At 44.5% G+C, this 20,410-nt stretch overlaps 1 protein-coding gene across 5 annotated transcripts in view; it reads left to right on the plus strand.

The window, feature by feature from the left end:
* Positions 1-20,410, plus strand: part of GPCPD1 (glycerophosphocholine phosphodiesterase 1) — a 741,593-nt gene that overhangs the window by 305,633 nt on the left and 415,550 nt on the right. For all 5 annotated transcript variants that reach the window (XM_069234162.1, XM_069234166.1, XM_069234163.1 and 2 more), the window contains exon 9: positions 14,749-14,911. In XM_069234162.1, coding sequence (XP_069090263.1) covers positions 14,749-14,911 — 163 coding nt within the window. The remainder of the gene's footprint in view (positions 1-14,748; positions 14,912-20,410) is intronic.

Raw genomic sequence — 20,410 nt, forward strand, 5'->3', positions numbered from 1 at the left:
TGACCCGTAAAAAGACCTTCGGTGACCAACCAACAACTTCGGCACCGAAAAAGGCCACGCCACCCAAACCTTCGGACTCGAGCCGAAGCTCTGTCTCCGAGTCCACCAAGCATCGATCCTTCTAGTCGAAACCTCAAATCGTTTTTGAAGCCGAGGCCATCCTCCACTCCGAGCCTTTAGATACCGAAAAAAACAGCTTCGGAGCCGAAAAGGTCAATTTATACAGAGGAACATGGACTTTTGCAAGCTCTCAAAGAAAGCCATAAAATAACTGAGAAACATTCACAAATGGAGGCAATAGATGAAAGGCAATCCAGGATTCACATCCAGAAAGACACTGGCAGAATTATAACAGCACCTCCTCTAAAGCCTAAGAGGAAATTAGCCTTTCAAGAAGAATTGGACACTGCTCAGACAACATTTAAAGTGCCAAAAACCAGAGAGAAACCTCCACCTCCTCAATTTTATTCTCCTCAGTCTCCTCCTCACTCTCCTCATTTGCTTATCTCTCTCCCTACTAGTCCCACAGCTGTGCAATCTCCTGTACATTCATTTGATTTGCAGCACGACAATGTGGATCCATGGGATCTTTATGATCCAGATCCCACTCCAGATAACAACCCAGACTGCTACCCCTCTAAGCCATCACCACCAGAGGATAGCACAGGATACACTCAGGTCATAGCTAGGGTGGCATCCTATCACGATGTCTCCATGCACACTGAGCCGTTCGAGGATGACTTCCTTTTTAACACACTCTCCTCTACACATACCACCTATCATTCGCTTCCCAGGCATGTTAAAGCATGCAGACTAACTATTCCAGGAGCCAGTGAAAGCTAGAATAATTACTTCTAGGAAGGAGAAAAAATATAAGCCACCTCCCTCTGATCCTTCCTTTATCACATAACAATTGCCTCCGGACTCTGTAGTGGTAAGCGCAGCCAGGAAAAGAGCAAACTCGCAGTCATCAGGGGATGCACCCCCACCAGACCAGGAGAGCAGAAAGTTTGATGCTGCAGGCAGAAGGGTGGCATTTCAGGCAGCCAACTAGTGGAGGATAACCAACTCCTAGGCATTGTTGGCTAGATATGATCGAGCCCACTGGGATGAGATGAGATATAATACAGCATCTCCCCAAAGAACAACAGAAAAGGGTGCAACAAATAGTAGAGGAAGGGCAAGCTATCACAATCAATCAGATCAGGTCAGCCCTAGACTCTGCAGACTTAGCAGCTAGAGCAATCAACACTGCTGTCACCATAAGATGACAGCATGGCTTAGGTCTTCAGGATTTAAGCGTGAAATACAACAGGTGGTCCTCAATATGCTGTTTAACCAAAAACAGCTATTTGCCCCGAGGTAGACACGGCTATTGAAAAAATTAAAAAAGATTCGGACACAGCTAAAGCCATGGGTGCTTTGTATACAACACAACACAGGGGATCCTTTCGTAAACCCCAATATAGAGGTGGATTTAGATCCCAAACACCAGAGACATCCACCTCACAAAGTCGGCCTACCAACCTCAATATCAAACAGGTGGTTTCAAAAGCACTTACAGAAGCCAGTACCCCAGAGGCAGGGGAAAATATCAGTCAACAAAACAAGCCTCAACAGCCAAAGCAGTGACTTAATCCATCCCTCCCCAACTCACACCTCACCTGTTGGGGGGTGGGAGGTGGGGGGGGGGAGGCGGGGGAGGGGGGACCGCAAAGGTTCCACACCAATTGGCTACCCATCACAACAGACAACTGGGTATTATCAATTATCCGCAATGGCTATTGCATAGAATTGGCACAAACTCCACCAAATATTCCACCAAAACCACACAACCTCTCTACACAACATATCGCCCTGTTGCAAGAGGAAGTAAAATCTCTATTACTCAAGCAAGCAATAGAGCCAGTGCCACAAAATCAACTAGGAACAGGAGTTTACTCCCTGTATTTCCTAATTCCCAAAAAGGACGTAACCTTAAGGCCAGTATTAGATCTCAGAACTCTCAATCTTTACATCCTGTCAGAACACTTTCACATGGTAACACTACAGGATGTTGTCCCACTACTTCAACAGCACGATTTCATGGCAACATTAGACATCAAAGATGCATATTTTCACATACCCATCCATCCAGCACACAGAAAATATCTCAGGTTTGTGATTCAAGGAAAGCATTATCAGTTCAGTGTTACCCTTCGGAATAACAGCAGCTCCCAGAGTGCCTGGTGGCAGTTGCAGCCTACCTAAGAAGGCAGCATATTCATCTCTTGCCATATCTCGACGATTGGCTAATAAAATCCAACAGTCATATACACAGTGTCAAAACCATACGCATTATGTAATACAAACCCTACACAACCTAGGGTCCTCCATAAACTACCAAAAATCACACCTACAACCTGCGCAAATTCAACAGTATTTAGGAGCTACACTAAATACGCAAACGGCGCTTGCGAGCCCAAGTCCACAAAGAATACAAGCATTTCACAATATATTGCCACATATACTGCCACCCCAACAGCACACTGTCAAATTCGTCATGAAACTGGTGGGCATGATGGCATCCAGTATCGCCATTGTCCCACATGCAAGACTAAACATGCGGCCTTTACAACAGTGCCTTGCACAGCAATGGTCACAGGGTCAACTTCACGTTCTAGTGTTGATAGACTGCCAAACATGCATATCACTTCAGGGGTGGAATTCCACAAACCTAAACAAAGGGCGGCCATTTCAAGACCCCGTGCCTCAGACCATACTTAAAACAGATGCATCAATGATTGGCTTGGGGGGGGGGGGGCACCCCAACAATCACAACAATCACAACATTCAAGGACAATGGGATGCCAAACACAAACAGTTACACATAAATCACCTAGAATTGCTAGCTGTATTCCTAGCACTCAAAGCTTTTCAGCCTCTTCTCACTCACAAGAACATACTTATCAAAACAGACATGACAACAATGTATTGCCTAAACAAACAAGGAGGGACCCATTCATCCCAACGCTCCCTCCTAGCCCAAAAGATTTGGCAATGGGCCATCCACAACAAGATTCACCTGGTAGCACAATACATTCCAGGGATACACAGCCAATTGGCAGATGTTCTCAGCCGAGATCATCAACAAACACGAGTGGGAGATTCATCCTCAAGTGCTTCAGATATACTTTCACCATTTGGGGAACACCAGACATAGATCTATTCGCCACCAGCGAAAACGCAAAATGCCAAAACTTCGCATCCAGGTACCCACATCCCCTATCGAAAGGCAATGCTCTATGGATGAATTAGTCAGGGATATTTGCTTACGCTTTTCCCCCTCTCCCGCTCATTCCGTTTCTAGTCAAACTACGTCAAAACAAGCTCATACTCATAGCGCCAACGTGGGCACGTCAACCCTGGTACACAACACTATTTGACCTGTCAGTAAGTAGTACCACATATCAAACTCCCAAACAGACCAGATCTGTTAACACAAAAAAAACAACTGATCAGGCATCCAAATCCCAGCATACTAAATCTAGCGATTTGGCTCCTGAAGTCATAGAGTTTGGGTATCTACAACTACCAACTGAATGTATGGAAGTAATTAAACAAGCAAGAAAACCCACTACCAGGCAGTGCTATGCAAACAAATGGAAAAGATTTGTGTATTACTGTCAATCTAAACAAATTACCAGCAACATGGATAGTAAAATGCATCCAGACATGTTAACTTAAAGCTAAAAGGCAGCTCTTCGTTACACCTGAGGCACATTCCACATGGAAAAAAAGGGGCTACAATGGCTTTCTTAGGAAATGTACCTATGACTGAAATTTGTAAAGCTGCTACTTGGTCAACACCACATACATTTACCAAGCATTGCTGTGTAGGTGTGTTAACACAGCAAGCCACAGTAGGTCAAGCTGTACTAAGAACCGTATTTCAAACAACTTCAACTCCTACAGGCTGACCACCGCTTTTATGGGAGGTAAAACTGCTTTGTAGTCTATGCATAGCATTTGTATCTGCAGCTACACCTGCCATTGAACGGAAAATGTCACTTACCCAGTGTACATCTGTTTGTGGCATGTTTCACTGCAGATTCACATGCACCCTCCCACTTCCCCGGGAGCCTGTAGCCGTTTAGGTTCAACATCTACTTGTACGTGTGTGTATATATATATATATGTGTGTGTGTGTGTGTGTGTGTGTGTGTGTGTGTGTCATTTGCATGGACATCTCTTTTCTTTATACTCTATCACTCCTACCTTACCCTCTGCGGGAAAACAATCTAAGATGGAGTCGATGCCTATGTGCAATGGAGCCGAAGAGGAGTCACCACTCGATCCCGTGACTCAAACACTTCTTCGAAGAAAAACAACTTGTAACACTCCTAGCCCAACACTAGATGGCTGACTATGCATAGCATGTGCATCTGCAGCAGAACATGCCACAAACTGATGTACACTGGGTAAGTGACATTTTTTATATATATATACTTGGGCTCGGAGTGTTACAAGTTGTTTTTCTTCGAAGAAGTCTTTTCGAGTCACGAGATCGAGGGACTCCTCCCATTTCGACTCCATTGCGCATGGGCGTCGACTCCATCTTAGATTGTTTTTTTTCCGCCATCTGGTTCGGACGTGTTCCTTTTCGCTCCGTGTTTCGGGTCGCAAAGTTAGTTAGAATCTCGGAAAAATCGTCGGTATTGTTTGCATTCGGTATCGGGTTAGTTACAACAGATCGACACCGACTTTTGAAGAGCTCCGGTGGCCCTTTGGGGTTTTTTCGATCCCCCGTCGGGGCCTGGTCGGCCCGGCCACGTGTCTCTTCAAGGCTGATGGAACGGACCCCATTCCGCTTTTGCCCAAAATGCCATAAGTATCCATATACAGATCAGCATTTGGTCTGTAACTTGTGTCTGTCTCCAGAGCACAAGGAGGATACCTGTGAAGCCTGTCGAGCGTTTCGGTCGAGGAAGACGTTAAGAGACCGAAGAGCAAGAAGACTGCAAAATGGCGTCGGCGCCGACAGGACAAGGGCGTTTCGAAGAGGAGGAAGAAACCTTCATCCAGGAATCGGACTCGGAGGAGATCGATCCCGAAGAAACGCCGAAAACCGCGAGTAAGACGTCGAAACACAAAACTCACGAAAAGACTGCAAAAGCCCTGGGGACGCCACCGCCAACAGGCCATGGCTTAACCCGAAAAATAGGTGACCGATCATCGGCACCGAAAAAGGGCATGCTGGTGTCGAAGTCATCTGACTCCGATTGAGATACCGGCACACAGCAATCTCGGGCCCGAGATAGCGTCTCCGAGCAAGTTCGGCACAGAGACAGCGGCACCGAAATGAGTTGGCACCGAGAAACGACACCAAAAGCTAAAAAGGTTTCGTCGGAACCGAAAAAAGTAGCCGAAAAGGTTTCGATACCGAAACATCCGGCCTCGGAACCGAAATCAAGTTCCTACACAGAGGAACAAGGGCTGTCCTCACTAATGAAAATACATAGATTTGGACAGGAATTGGAGACAATGGAGCCAGACTACACCCAGAGAAGGCTCCACATCCAAAAAGAAACGGTGAAGATCAGCACTCTCCCTCCTATTAGAATGAAACGCAAACTTGCATTCCAGGAGAAAGACAAACAGCCACAGGCAAAGGTGGCTAAGCAAGTAACCCCGCCACCGTCTCCTCAACGCTCACCGCAAACATCACCGGTAGCTACTCCACCTATGATGCAATCCCCTACACGTACAGGGATGAGTCAAGACGACCCTGACGCGTGGGACCTTTATGACGCACCAGTGTCAGATAATAGTCCAGACTGTTATCCAGCTAGACCTTCGCCACCAGAGGATAGTACAGCCTACGCACAGGTGGTGTTCAGAGCAGCAGCATTTCAGAATGTCAGTCTGCATGCAGAGCCCATTGAAGACGACTTCTTATTTAACACAGTCGCCCACACACAGCCAGTACCAGAGTCTTCCCATGCTACCCGGAATGCTAAAACACTCCAAACAAGTGTTTGAGGAGCCCGTAAAAGGAAGGGCAATTACTCCCAAGAGTGGAGAAAAAATATAAACCGCCACCAACAGACCCCGTGTACATCACACAACAGCTAACACCGGACTCCGTTGTAGTAGGGGCAGCTCGCAAGAGAGCGAACTCACATACTTCAGGAGATGCACCACCTCCAGATAAAGAAAGTAGAAAATTTGACGCAGCAGGCAAAAGGGTGGCGGCACAGGCAGCAAACCAGTGGTGTATTGCAAATTCACAGTCTTTGTTGGCCAGATACGATAGGGCTCATTGGGACGAAATGCAACACTTTATAGAACATTTGCCCAAGGAGTTCCAAAAGAGGGCACAGCAGGTAGTAGAAGAAGGACAAAGTATCTCCAACAATCAGATACGGTCAGCAATGGATGCTGCAGACACAGCTGCTAGAACTGTCAACACAGCAGAGGGAGACAGTTCCAAAAAAGTAGGGGGAAGTTCCAAAGTCCCAAAACTCCTCAAAATAAACAGTGACTTCCAAGTCACACGTCCCCAACACATAACACCTGTGTTGGGGGGGGGGGGTGAGACTAAGCACATTTTACAAACATTGGGAAGAGATAACAACAGACACTTGGGTACTGGCAATTATCCAGCATGGTTATTGCATAGAATTTCTCAAATTCCCTCCATACGTCCCACCGAAAACACACAATATGTCAAAACAACATATAGATCTTCTAGGACTAGAAGTTCAAGCATTGATACAGAAAAAGGCAATAGAATTAGTACCAAACCAACAGAAAGGGACAGGAGTTTACTCTTTGTACTTTCTCATACCCAAAAAAGACAAAAGTCTGAGACCCATACTAGATCTCAGAACATTAAATACCTACATCAAATCAGATCACTTTCACATGGTGACATTGCAAGAGGTAATCCCACTGCTCAAACAGGACTACATGACAACACTAGACCTAAAGGATGCATATTTCCATATACCGATACATCCTTCACACAGAAAGTACTTAAGGTTTGTATTCCAAGGAGTACATTACCAATTCAAAGTGTTGCCATTCGGGATCACAACTGCGCCAAGAGTTTTTACAAAATGCCTAGCAGTCGTAGCTGCACATATCAGAAGGCAGCAAATACATGTATTCCCGTACCTAGACGATTGGTTAATCAAAACCAACACGCAAGAACGGTGTTCACAACACACAAATTATGTCATAGAAACCCTCCACAAACTAGGTTTCTCAATCAACTACACCAAGTCACACCTTCTGCCGTGTCAAACACAGCAATATTTAGGGGCGATAATCAACGCTGCAAAAGGGATTGCCACTCCAAGCCCACAAAGAGTTCAAGCATTTCACAATGTAATACAGGCCATGTATCCAAATCAAAAAATACAAGTCAAAATGGTGATGAAACTCCTAGGCATGATGTCCTCATGCATAGCCATTGTCCCAAACGCAAGGTTACACATGCGGCCCTTACAACAGTGCCTAGCATCACAATGGTCACAAGCACAGGGTCAACTTCTAGATCTGGTGTTAAGACTGCCAAACATACATCTCGCTTCAATGGTGGAACAATATAAATTGAAACAAAGGGCGGCCTTTCCAAGACCCAGTGCCACAATATGTAATAACAGATGCTTCCATGATAGGGTGGGGAGCACACCTCAATCAACACAGCGTCCAAGGACAATGGGACACTCAGCAAAAACAGTTTCACATAAATCACTTAAAACTATTGGCAGTATTTCTAGCGCTAAAAGCTTTTCAACCCATAATAAGCCACAAACACATTCTTGTCAAAACAGACAACATGACAACGATGTATTACCTAAACAAACAGGGAGGGACGCACTCAGCACAGTTGTGTCTCCTAGCACAAAAAATTTGGCATTGGGCGATTCACAACCACATTAGCCTAATAGCACAATTTATTCCAGGAATTCAGAATCAGTTAGCAGACAATCTCTCTCGGGATCACCAACAGATCCACAAATGGGAGATTCACCCCCAAATCCTGAACACTTACTTCCACAATTGGGGAACACCGCAAATAGATCTATTTGCAACAAAGGAAAACGCAAAATGCCAAAACTTCGCATCCAGGTACCCACAAGATCAGTCTCAGGGCAATGCGTTATGGATGAGTTGGTCAGGGATATTTGCTTACGCTTTTCCCCCTCTCCCACTCCTTCCATATCTAGTAAACAAGCTGAGTCAAAACAAACTCAAACTAATCCTTATAGCGCCAACATGGGCAAGACAACCTTGGTACACAACACTACTAGACCTCTCAGTAGTGCCTCATGTGAAACTACAAAACAGACCAGATCTGTTACCGCAACACAGACAACAAATCAGACATCCAAATCCAGCATCGCTGAATCTATCAATTTGGCTCCTGAAGTCCTAGAATTCGGACACTTAGACCTTACACAAGAATGTATTGAGGTCTTAAAACAAGCTAGAAAACCTACCACTAGACATTGTTATGCAAATAAGTGGAAAAGATTTGTTTATTACTGCCATAATAATCAAATTCAACCCTTACACGCATCGGCCAAAGACATCGTAAGATACTTACTACATTTGCAAAAGTCAAAGCTAGCTTTTTCTTCCATTAAGATACATCTTACTGCAATTTCAGCTTACCTGCAAATTACGCACTCAACTTCATTATTTAGGATACCAGTCATAAAAGCGTTTATGGAAGGCCTAAAGAGAATTATACCACCAAGAACACCACCAGTTCCTTCATGGAACCTCAACATTGTATTAACACGACTCATGGGCCCCCCTTTTGAGCCCATGCATTCTTGTGAAATGCAATACTTAACATGGAAAGTTGCATTTTTAATTGCCATCACATCTCTAAGAAGAGTAAGTGAGATTCAAGCATTCACCATACAAGAACCATTTATTCAGAATACAAGTATAAAGTAGTTCTACGAACAAATCCTAAATTTGTACCAAAAGTCATATCACATTTCCACTTGAATCAAACAGTAGAATTACCAGTGTTCTTCCCACAGCCAGATTCGGTAGCTGAAAGAGCACTACATACATTAGACGTCAAAAGAGCGTTAATGTACTACATTGACAAAACAAAACTAATTCGGAAAACAAAACAATTATTTATTGCTTTCCAAAAACCTCATACAGGAAATCCAATTTCTAAACAAGGCATTGCTAGATGGATAGTTAAATGCATTCAAACCTGTTATCTTAAAGCAAAAAGAGAACTGCCTATTACACCAAGGGCACACTCAACTAGAAAGAAAGGTGCTACCATGGCCTTTCTAGGAAATATTCCAATGACTGAAATATGTAAGGCAGCTACATGGTCTACGCCTCATACATTTACTAAACACTACTGTGTAGCTGTGTTAACAGCACAACAAGCCACAGTAGGTCAAGCAGTACTACTAACTTTGTTTCAAACAGCTTCAACTCCTACAGGCTGAACCACCGCTTTTGGGGAGATAACTGCTTACTAGTCTATGCACAGCATGTGTATCTGCAGCTACACATGCCATCGAACTGAAAATGTCACTTACCCAGTGTACATCTGTTCGTGGCATTAGTCGCTGCAGATTCACATGCGCCCACCCGCCTCCCCGGGAGCCTGTAGCCGTTTAGAAGTTGATCTTGAACATTTGTAAATTTGTAAATAGATTGATTTAAACTACATTATGTACATACGTATTCACTCCATTGCATGGGCAATATTACTAGCATACACAACTCCTACCTCACCCTCTGCGGGGAAAACAATCTAAGATGGAGTCGACGCCCATGCGCAATGGAGTCGAAATGGGAGGAGTCCCTCGATCTCGTGACTCAAAGACTTCTTCGAAGAAAAACAACTTGTAACACTCCGAGCCCAACACCAGATGACGGGATGTGCACAGCATGTGAATCTGCACCGACTAATGCCACGAACAGATGTACACTGGGTAAGTGACATTTTTCATATATACTTCCTCAATAACTGCACAGCATTTGAGGTAATAACTCTATTTCAAAGATTATAACAATGTATTGGTCTATCGATACACAGATCTTCCAATAAATTTATCATGTGCTTGACTTGCCCTTTCAAATTAAATATTTTGTAAATATATTAAACCAGTTACAGGCTCGATTTTTCCATTGACCACTTTTGATGTAAGGCTTTGTACTAGCATTAAGATGGGTTAGCAGCTGTGCAATCACTTCTACGCACCAGACCAGCCTGCTGCTTGGCACTTGCCATAGAACAAAATGATTGGGGAGATGCTCAAATGTTGGGTGATTAATAGCTATTTTATTCAATGGCGATGTCTTTTTAAAGCTCAAGGGGATCATCATCAGATTTGCACCTACAAATGTAAACCATTGACTCAGAGTTCAGAGATAAGAGCTCAGTGGTACCTGGCATGAAGAAATTGTTGAATACAGACACATTTATAATAATGTTAGTTATTACAATAATTTCTGAAGAAAGTTAATAACAATCATTATAATGTATACAACTAGCTAAGCTCCACCAAAAGCCTTCTTCGTGTAACTTTACCTAACATACACTCAGTGGCCATCCACTACACTAAGTAGGAAAACTTAAATTACTTGAGAAATAGAGAGGAAGACAGTATATTAAAACAAGTTCATAGACTTCTCCCAAGATATGTTCTGGCAAAGGATTCAAACATATGTTATTGATAAGCATAAAGACAATTTTGAAACACAAAGGACATGTCAACAGTATAAATAAGACCAAAGAGAGTTCACACCGCTGTTCATAATGCATTGTATTAATTGTAGTGAGGTTCATAGGAATGTCAAAAGACTACTTCACAAAATTTGGGCCATTTGGCAAGATGACCAAATACTAACGTGCTCCTAGAATTCCATAAAATCTAGACATTCAAGTAAGTAGAAACATTAAGAGTAAGAAATTTAATGAAAGTTTGAATTAACTGCAAGGGCACATATGTAATCTCAATGCTCCTGTAATAAAACCTATGTTGAACGTACGTAACACAACTGACATTAATAATCCAAGAACACCAAAGAGGTGCATCTCATCTAGAGATATCATTTTGGTGCAAAGTAAATTATTTCATAGCATCTCATCCATTCATATCTCAAGTAGAGGTGGAGTAGAGCTATGCCCCCGAAAATGTAAATGCTTACTATCTTGAAAATGCTCTGTGAGGGCAGCAGACTCAACAAAGATGCAGAATTAATTTATTGCTTGTCATAATCATTGGCCGTTATTTGTTTGTTTACATATGCATAGTACACATAAGTAGTGGGAAACTGAATTGAATTTCTTCCTCTACCTTATCTGCACATAACACAAATTTTATAAACTGATTATATAGGTTTGTGGCGCGTGTAGCTGTAGATACACATGCTGTACATACTTCCATCATCTAGTGTTTGGCTCGGATGTGACTTGTTTTTCTTATAAAGGAGCCTTTTCGAGTCTTGGGATCTGGTGATGCCACCTATTAGTGATAGTGCACATGGGCTTTGGCTCCATTGTTGGATTGCTTTTTCTCTGCTGTCTGGTTGAGATGTGTTTGTGTGATCTCCAGTTTGAGGACCGTGTGGTTGTCACCGGGCCCTCTGATCAGTTCCACGTTGGGTGCAGAAGACAAACAAGTGCGCTTTTCATTACATTTCAGACCGGCCAATGACCTTTTTGAAGACCATCACGGTGCGCGAGAATGTCCATGTGATGGAAAGAACTCTGTTTCGATTTTGTCCAAACTGCCACACCACATATCCGAGGTCAGATCTCACTGAAGTGTGTAATCTGGGTTTGTCCCCCAAACACCATAAAGACTTGTTTTGTGTGCTTGGCCTTTAGGAACAAAAAGATGTTTTGGTAATGAAGAGCACGTCACATCCACCTCAGTGTCGATGGCGTACTGAAGAGATTGGCACAAGACTCTGAATCTCTTTGGAGAGAGGAATCGGGTACTGAGCACCCGACCTCCCAGCTATCCAAGGTGACTGTGCACAGCAAAATGTTGATGCCGATTCGGACAATTGCACATACAGCCGGATCCTGTTCGCATCCTAGCAAAGTCTCATCAGCCGTTCAAGGATCATAATTCTCATAAAGGGAAATTGACTTTGGAGGAGGCCCTCAATCCTCCTGTGGCACCCACATCGAAGATGGCTAAGAGGCATGATAGAGCTACCTCTCCATTGCCTTCTGTTCATCCCCCTCCTCCACCCCCGACCCTTCTCCTCCTTCCCCTACTTCATTCCCTTGCCTGTGGGTCCTCCACAGCAGTAACCACACAGCTCCATACACTCGGGGGGGGGGGGGTATGGGTGGTCTAAGGGCGCCTTCAGACCTTTGTGACCCACGATACCACATGGAAGGTCCATGTCCCTGGAATGATTGATGCAGGGCTTCCAGTGGATACAGATCCAGAGTTGTACCCTATGAAGCAATCACCCTCAGGGTGTTACTGTCTGGTACCATGAGCTATTGCAGAGTGCAGCTGCCTTTCATAAGATGGAAATGCATGTTTAAAATGAGTATGACTTCCTCATGGAAACCTTGTCTGCTACTTAGCACTCCAGTACTTGCCTATGCATAAAGGACGTCCTTATGCTAGCTATTGAAATTTTCAAGGGGCCAGTTAAAGCAAGAATGGTCAGCCAGAAGTTTAAAGCACCACCTACTGATCAACCATACCGATGGGACCATTTACCCCCTGACTCCTTGGTAGTGCATACAGCTGGAAAACGTGCTAATGCTCAGGGGACAGGGTACGCACCGGGAGAGTAAAAAGATACATTCTGGAAGCAAAAGAGTAGCACTGCAATGTGTGACTCACTGGCATGTTGCCAACTCTTTAGGCTTGTTCTCCTATTACAGTTGCGCACACCATGATCAGAATTTGGTACTAGTCCAGTATCTCCGAGAGCAGTATTGTTACAGAGAACAGAGGTTGGTGGCAAAGGGTAAAATCTTAGCCGACACCAACTTCTTGTGCCTGTTGGATGCTGCTGATAAGCTGCCTGGGGGGGGAGTCAACTATCCCTTTACTCTGTCATGCGTGGCTACTAATGTCTGACTTCAAGTCTGAGGTACAGTAAAAGCTTTTAAATGTCTGTATTGATGGTCAGCACTTGTTCGGCCCGAAGGTCGACCAAATGTTATAGAAATGTAAAAAGGATACTGAAAATGCCAAAGCCATAGGAGCTTTGCAGAGAACTGCTCCTTGTGGCTCTTTTCACTGCTCACAGTACCGCAGTGCTAATAAGACCCCAGTTTCTGAGAGCTTTTCCACTTACTCGAGGCCCATGCAGCACACACTACATGGTCTCATAGGAGTACTATGTGGGGGGGGTACTACAGAGGCTTCAGTAACAAGGGCAGAGTAAAGTGCTCTACCCCCAAGAAGCCTGACTCCCATCCCTCTGCCCCCTAAAAGAGTAACCTTATAGAGTTTCCCCGCCAATCACACAACGCCTGTCAGGGGGAAAAGGTTACAGGGGTTTATGTCCTGTTGGATAGAAACCACCTTAGATCGATGGGTTCTCAACATTATAAAGGAGGGGTACTGTCTCAAACCTGTTCAACCACCACCAAACATTCATCCCCCACCGGCACAAAATGTCCCCAGATGATCTGCCAATCCTTCAAGAGCAGATAGAGGACTTAATTGTCAAAGGAGCCATAGAACCAGTTCTGCCACAGTACGACAGAAAAAAGTGCACTCCCTTTATTTCCTTATTCCCAAAAAGTACGTCTCCCTCAGACCCATCCTCCTCCTCATCCTCAGACCTCTCAGCAGGTGCATTTAGTCGGAGCACTTTCACATGGCAACTGTACAAGATGTAATTTCTCTGCTGCAACAAGGCGACTTCATGACTGCCCTCAGTCGGAAGGGCGTCTATTTTCACAGTTTAATTCACCCATCCCATTGAAAAATACCTGAGGTTCTTGGTACGTGTACAACATTTCCAGTTCAAAGTACTAATTTTCAGAGTTTTACTATAGCTCCTAGGGTATTCAAAACATTTGGCCATGGTAACAGCTCATCTATGGAGGAGCGGCATCATGTTCACTTACCTAAATGACGTGCTGATCAGACCACCACCCACCAACCATGTCTGACACATACCCAGATCACCATCCACACCTTGCGTAGTCTATGGACTACCATCAGGTTGACCAAATCGCACCTCCAGCCCCTTCAAGTGCAGCCTTTTCTAGGGGCTATATTAGATGCATGTGTGGTAAAGGTTTACCCTAGCCCTGCAAGTATGCAGGCTTTCCAAAACCTACTGCCTTTTTTAGCCAGATTGTCAGATAACTGTCAGAAAAATTAAGCACTTCCCAGAAATGATGGTGTCTTGCATAGCCAAAGTTCACCATGCCAGATTCCACATGCATCTTTTGCAGTAGTGTCTAGTGGCACTGTGATGTAAAAGGAAGGGCCATCTGCAAAACCTAGTGTTAGTGGGGGAGCCACACATCGCTGTCTGCAGTGATGGAATGTACACAACCTATTGCAAAGGCGGCCCTCAAGGACAGTTTATCTTTACTAGGCAACACTGCACAAAGGCCTCATAAGTTTATTGTAAAGGAGATCTAGTATGTAAAATGTACACAAGTCAATAATGGTGAGTAACTCTTCCATTCAAACCACTTTTGATGTGACAAGTAATTTGTGCCAATTTTTAACGGTAATGAGCTTAAATTCTCTGATATTTAACTTGTAGGAAGACCTAAGTGAAGCAATAGTGCAAGGTGATACACTCCCTGGCCATGTTGGTACTGCTTGCCTTTTGTCATCCGCTATTGCTGAAAGTGGTAAAAGCAGTGGCATTCTTACTCTCCCCATCATGAGCAGGAACTCGAGGAAAACCATTGGAAAAGTTAGAGGTACTGATTTTCTTGTTTTTAAGTGTATTTTTTTGTGGTGCCCTGACTGATCAACTGCAAATTTTCATGTGTCCAGTAAATTAAGAGATTTATCCTGTATGATAATCAAGTGTCATCCCAGAATTGCACACCATTTCTACTATTGACTCATGTAGGAAGCTGGCTCTGTATATAGTATATCTCAAAGTGAGAGAGTGCACAGAGTCCAGGGGTTCCCCAATAGACATGCCAAAGGCAATAATAGATAATACTAATGCTCTATTTGTGGTAGTGTGGTCGAGCAGTTAGGCTTATCAGAAGGTAGCGTTAAGCATTTGTTGTACACACACAGGCAATACATGAGAACACACACTCAATGACAATTCCAGGACAATAGGTGTTTATATATAAAAATATTTTCTTAATTTTAGAACCACAAGATTCAAATTGCAAGTAAGTACATTAAATGTAAGGTACTTTGCATAGGTATAGATAGGACTTTGAATCAAAACAGTAATGTACACAGTTTGGCATACAATTGCAATAAGCTATTTTAAAAGTGGACGTTTAGTGCAAAATTCAACAGTTCCTGGGGAAGGTAAGTACAGTTTGGTAATACGGTAAGTAAAGCACTTACAAGTTCAGTCTCTGGGGCATAGGAAGCCCACCGTGGGGGTTCAAGTCAACCCCAATCACCCAGCAACACAGGGCCGGTCAGGTGCAGAGGTCAAAGAGGGGCCCAAACAACATAGGCGCCTATGGAGACAGGGGTTGCTCCGGTTCCAGTCTGCGAGCAGGTAAGTACCTGCATCCACAGAGAGCAGACTAGGGTTTGTTTGTAGAGCACGGGGGGGGTCCTCAGTAGGCACACAAAACACACCCTTAGCGGCATAGGGGCTGTCTGGGTGCAGTGGGCAAACAAGGGTTCTAGTTTGTAATTGAGAACAATGGAGGGACCCGGGGGTCACTCAAACTTTGCAGGCAGGGTAAAGGGGGGCTTCTCTGGCCAGCCACTGACTGGGCAAGGCTGAGAGCCTTCTTCATGGGCCTGGGGGGCTGTGGGTGCAGTGCTTCTTCCAAGCACCGGTTTTCTTCTTACCAGGGTAAGAACCTGCTAAAAAAAAAAAGTGCTGTTTTATCTGGTCTTGTCAGCACGTAGAAATCATCATTCTGGCAAATAAATTTCTTGTATTCATAGATTTTTTTTTTCGATCCATGTTAGCCATCAGTACTCAGTGTGACACGTTTAAATACTGAGTGCAGATTCCTCCAATTGTGCTGCAGTTTACACAAGGAGGTGCAATGTTACTAAGGTTGCAAAGATGTGCTTTTGTATAAAGTGATTTGCTAGTCCGATCTACAGAGATGCAACTGCTGTATTTTTGTGTGTGTATATATCTGTTTGCTGGCATGTGTAGCTGCAGATAGACATGCTATGCATAGCTCTTCCGACATCTAGTGTTGGGCTCTGAGTGTTACAAGTTATTTTTCTTCGAAGAAGATTTTTCGAGTCACGAGATCGAGGGACTCCTCCCCTTTCGGCTCCATTGCGCATGGGCGTCGACTCCATCTTAGATAGTTTTCTTTCCGCCAACGGTTTCGGATGTGTTACTCTTCGCTCCGTGTTTCGGTTCGGAAAGTTAGCTAAATCTCAGAAAATTCGACGGTATTGTTTGCGTTCGGTATCGGGTTAGTTATAGCAGATCGAAACCGAATAAAAGAAGAGCTCCGGTAGCCCTTCGGGGCTTCCATCCCCGTCGGGGCCTGGTTGGCCCGACCGCGTGCGTCTTCAAGGCTCATGGAACGGACCCCATTCCGCTTCTGCCCCGAATGCCACAATAAGTATCCTTACACAGACCAGCATTTGGTCTGTAATTTGTGTTTGTCCCCCAAACACAAAGAGGATACCTCTCGAAGGCTTCAAATGGCGTCGGCACCGTCCGGACACCATGACGTCGAAGAAGAGGAGACTTTCTCCATTCTTGACTCTGACTTGGACGAGGCCGAAAGTGAGCAGCCGGCGAAAACCGTGAGTAAAACTGCCCTGGCCAAAATTCACACCAAAATAATGAAAGCCCAGGGGACGCCACTGCCGGCAGGCCATGGCTTAACCCGTAAACAAGGTGACCAACCATCGGCACCGAAAAAGGGCACACACGTGTCGAAGACATCTGACTCCGGTCAAGATACCGGCACAGAGTATACTCAGCACCGAGATACTGGCTCTGACCAAACTCAACACCGAGATATCGGCACCCCGAAACCAAAAAAAGGTGGCTTCGGTGCCGAAAAAGACTGCAGAAAAAGTTTTGGTGCCGAAACACCCAGCATCGGAGCCAAGACAGAGCTCCTATTCCGAAGAACAAGGCCTTTCATCACAACTACAAGGCCATAAATTTACACAAGAATTAGAGCTGGGAGAGCCAGACTATACACAAAGAAGGCTCCATATTCAGAAGGACAAAGGGAAAATAAGAACTCTTCCCCCTATTAAAATGAAACGGAAACTTGCTTTCCAAGAAACAGAAAAACAGCCAAAAGCAAAAGTGGCTAAAGAAAAAACTCCACCACGTTTTTCGCCACAGCCTTCGCCACAGCACTCACCGCAACTGTCACCAATTGCAACGCCCCCAATGATGCAATCTCCAACGCACACAGGGATGAGCCAGGATGACCCAGATGCATGGGATCTATACGATGCACCAGTATCTGACAATAGTACGGATTGCTACCCGGCAAGACCATCACCACCAGAAGACAGTACTGCTTACATGCAGGTGGTGTCCAGAGCAGCTACGTTTCACAATGTAGCACTGCATGCTGAACCTATTGAGGATGACTTTTTATTCAATACTTTGTCATCAACACATAGCCAATACCAGAGTCTGCCGATGTTACCAGGGATGTTAAAACACACAAAACAAGTGTTTCAAGACCCCGTCAAAGGCAGAACCATTACACCTAGGGTGGAAAAGAAATACAAACCTCCCCCTATGGACCCTGTGTACATCACGCAACAACTAACACCTGACTCGGTGGTAGTAGGCGCAGCCCGGAAAAGGGCAAACTCAGACTTCTGGGGATGCACCACCACCCGACAAAGAAAGTGGAAAGTTTGATGCAGCGGGGAAAAGGGTTGCAGCACAGGCAGCCAATCCATGGCGCATTGCCAATTCACAGGCTTTATTGGCAAGATATGACAGAGCTCATTGGGATGAAATGCAGCATTTTATTGAACATCTTCCCAAGGAGTTTCAAAAGCGTGCACAGCAAGTGGTGGAGGAGGGCCAAATTATCTCCAACAACCAGATACGATTGGCTATGGACGCAGCGGACACAGCCGCCAGAACTGTAAACACAGCAGTCACTATTCGTAGACACGCATGGCTACGAACCTCCGGATTTAAGCCAGAGATCCAGCAGGCTGTGCTTAATATGCCTTTTAATGGACAACAGTTGTTTGGGCCGGAGGTGGATACAGCTATAGAGAAGCTAAAGAAGGACACGGCCAAAGCCATGGGCGCACTCTACTCCCCACAGAGCAGAGGCACCTTTAGGAAGCCACACTTTAGAGGGGGGTTTCGAGCCCAAAGCACAGAACCTTCAACCTCACAGGCCAGACCCACATACCAGGGCCAGTACCAAAGAGGAGGCTTTCGGGGACAATATAGAGGTGGACAGTTCCCTAAAACAAGAGGGAAATTCCAAAGCCCAAAAACCCCACAAACTAAACAGTGACTTCAATGTCACAAATCCCCAACAGAACACCAGTTGGGGGGGGTGGGGGGAGGACTCACAGATTATTACAAAAATTGGGAAGAAATAACTACAGACTCGTGGGTCCTAGCCATTATCCAACATGGTTATTGCATAGAATTCCTACAATTACCACCAAATGTGCCTCCAAAAACACACAACATGTCCAAACAGCACTTGGATCTATTACAACTAGAAGTCCAGGCGTTGTTACAGAAAGAGGCAATAGAACTGGTACCCAACCATCAGAAAGGAACAGGTGTTTATTCCCTGTATTTTCTAATACCAACAAAAGGACAAAACACTGAGACCCATCTTAGATCTCAGAACACTATGGGCCTGATTCTAACTTTGGAGGACGGTGTTAAACCGTCCCAAAAGTGGCGGATATACCACCTACCGTATTACGAGTCCATTATATCCTATGGAACTCGTAATACGGTAGGTGGTATATCCGCCACTTTTGGGACGGTTTAACACCGTCCTCCAAAGTTAGAATCAGGCCCTCTATCTTTACATCAAATCAGATCACTTTCACATGGTAACACTTCAAGACGTGATTCCCTTGCTCAAACAACAAGACTACATGTCAAAATTAGACCTCAAGGATGCTTACTTCCATATACCCATACATCCTTCACACAGGAAATACTTAAGGTTTGTAATCCAAGGAGTACATTACCAATTCAAAGTGTTACCATTCGGGATAACAACAGCACCAAGGGTATTTACAAAATGCCTTGCAGTAGTAGCCGCACATATCAGAAGGCAGCACATACACGTCTTCCCGTATCTAGACGATTGGTTAATAAAAACCAGCACTCAGAAACAGTGTCATCAACACACAAAATACGTCATAGAAACCCTTCACAAACTAGGGTTCTCAATAAACTACCTAAAATCACACTTACAACCGTGTCAAATACAACAATACTTAGGAGCAACAATCAACACAAAAAAATGGATTGCCACTCCAAGTCCACAAAGGGTAAAAGCATTCCAAAACGTAATACAAAGCATGCACCCAAACCAACAATATCAAGTAAAATGAGTGATGAAACTTCTAGGCATGATGTCTTCATGCATAGCCATTGTCCCAAACGCAAGATTACACATGCGGCCCTTACAGCAGTGCCTAGCGACACAATGGACACAAACACAGGGTCTACTTCAAGATCTAGTGTTGATAGACCGCCAAACACACACCTCACTTCAATGGTGGAATCCTATAAATTTAAACCAAGGACGGCCTTTCCAATACCCAGTGCCTCAATACGTGATCACAACAGATGCTTCCATGGTAGGGTGGGGAGCACACCTCAACCAACACAGCATCCAGGGACCATGGGACACTCAGCAAAAACAACTTCATATAAATCAACTAGAACTACTAGCAGTGTTTCTAGCATTGAAAGCATTTCAACCGTCAATAGCCCACAAACACATTCTTGTCAAAACAGACAGCATGACAACAATGTATTACCTAAACAAACAGGGAGGGACACACTCATCACAGCTGTGTCTCTTAGCACAAAAGATTTGGCGATTCACAATCACATTCGCCTAATAGCGCAATACATCCCAGGAATTCAAAACCAGTTGGCTGACAATCTCACTCGAGATCACCAACAGATCCACGAAAGGGAACTTCATCCCCAGATACTGCAAACCTACTTCCAAAACTGGGGGACACCGCAAATAGACCTATTCGCAACAAAAGAAAACGCAAAATGCCAAAACTTCGCATCCAGGTACCCACACCCT

The sequence above is a fragment of the Pleurodeles waltl genome, chromosome 5 (assembly GCF_031143425.1).
Source record: "Pleurodeles waltl isolate 20211129_DDA chromosome 5, aPleWal1.hap1.20221129, whole genome shotgun sequence".
Taxonomy (NCBI): domain Eukaryota; kingdom Metazoa; phylum Chordata; class Amphibia; order Caudata; family Salamandridae; genus Pleurodeles; species Pleurodeles waltl.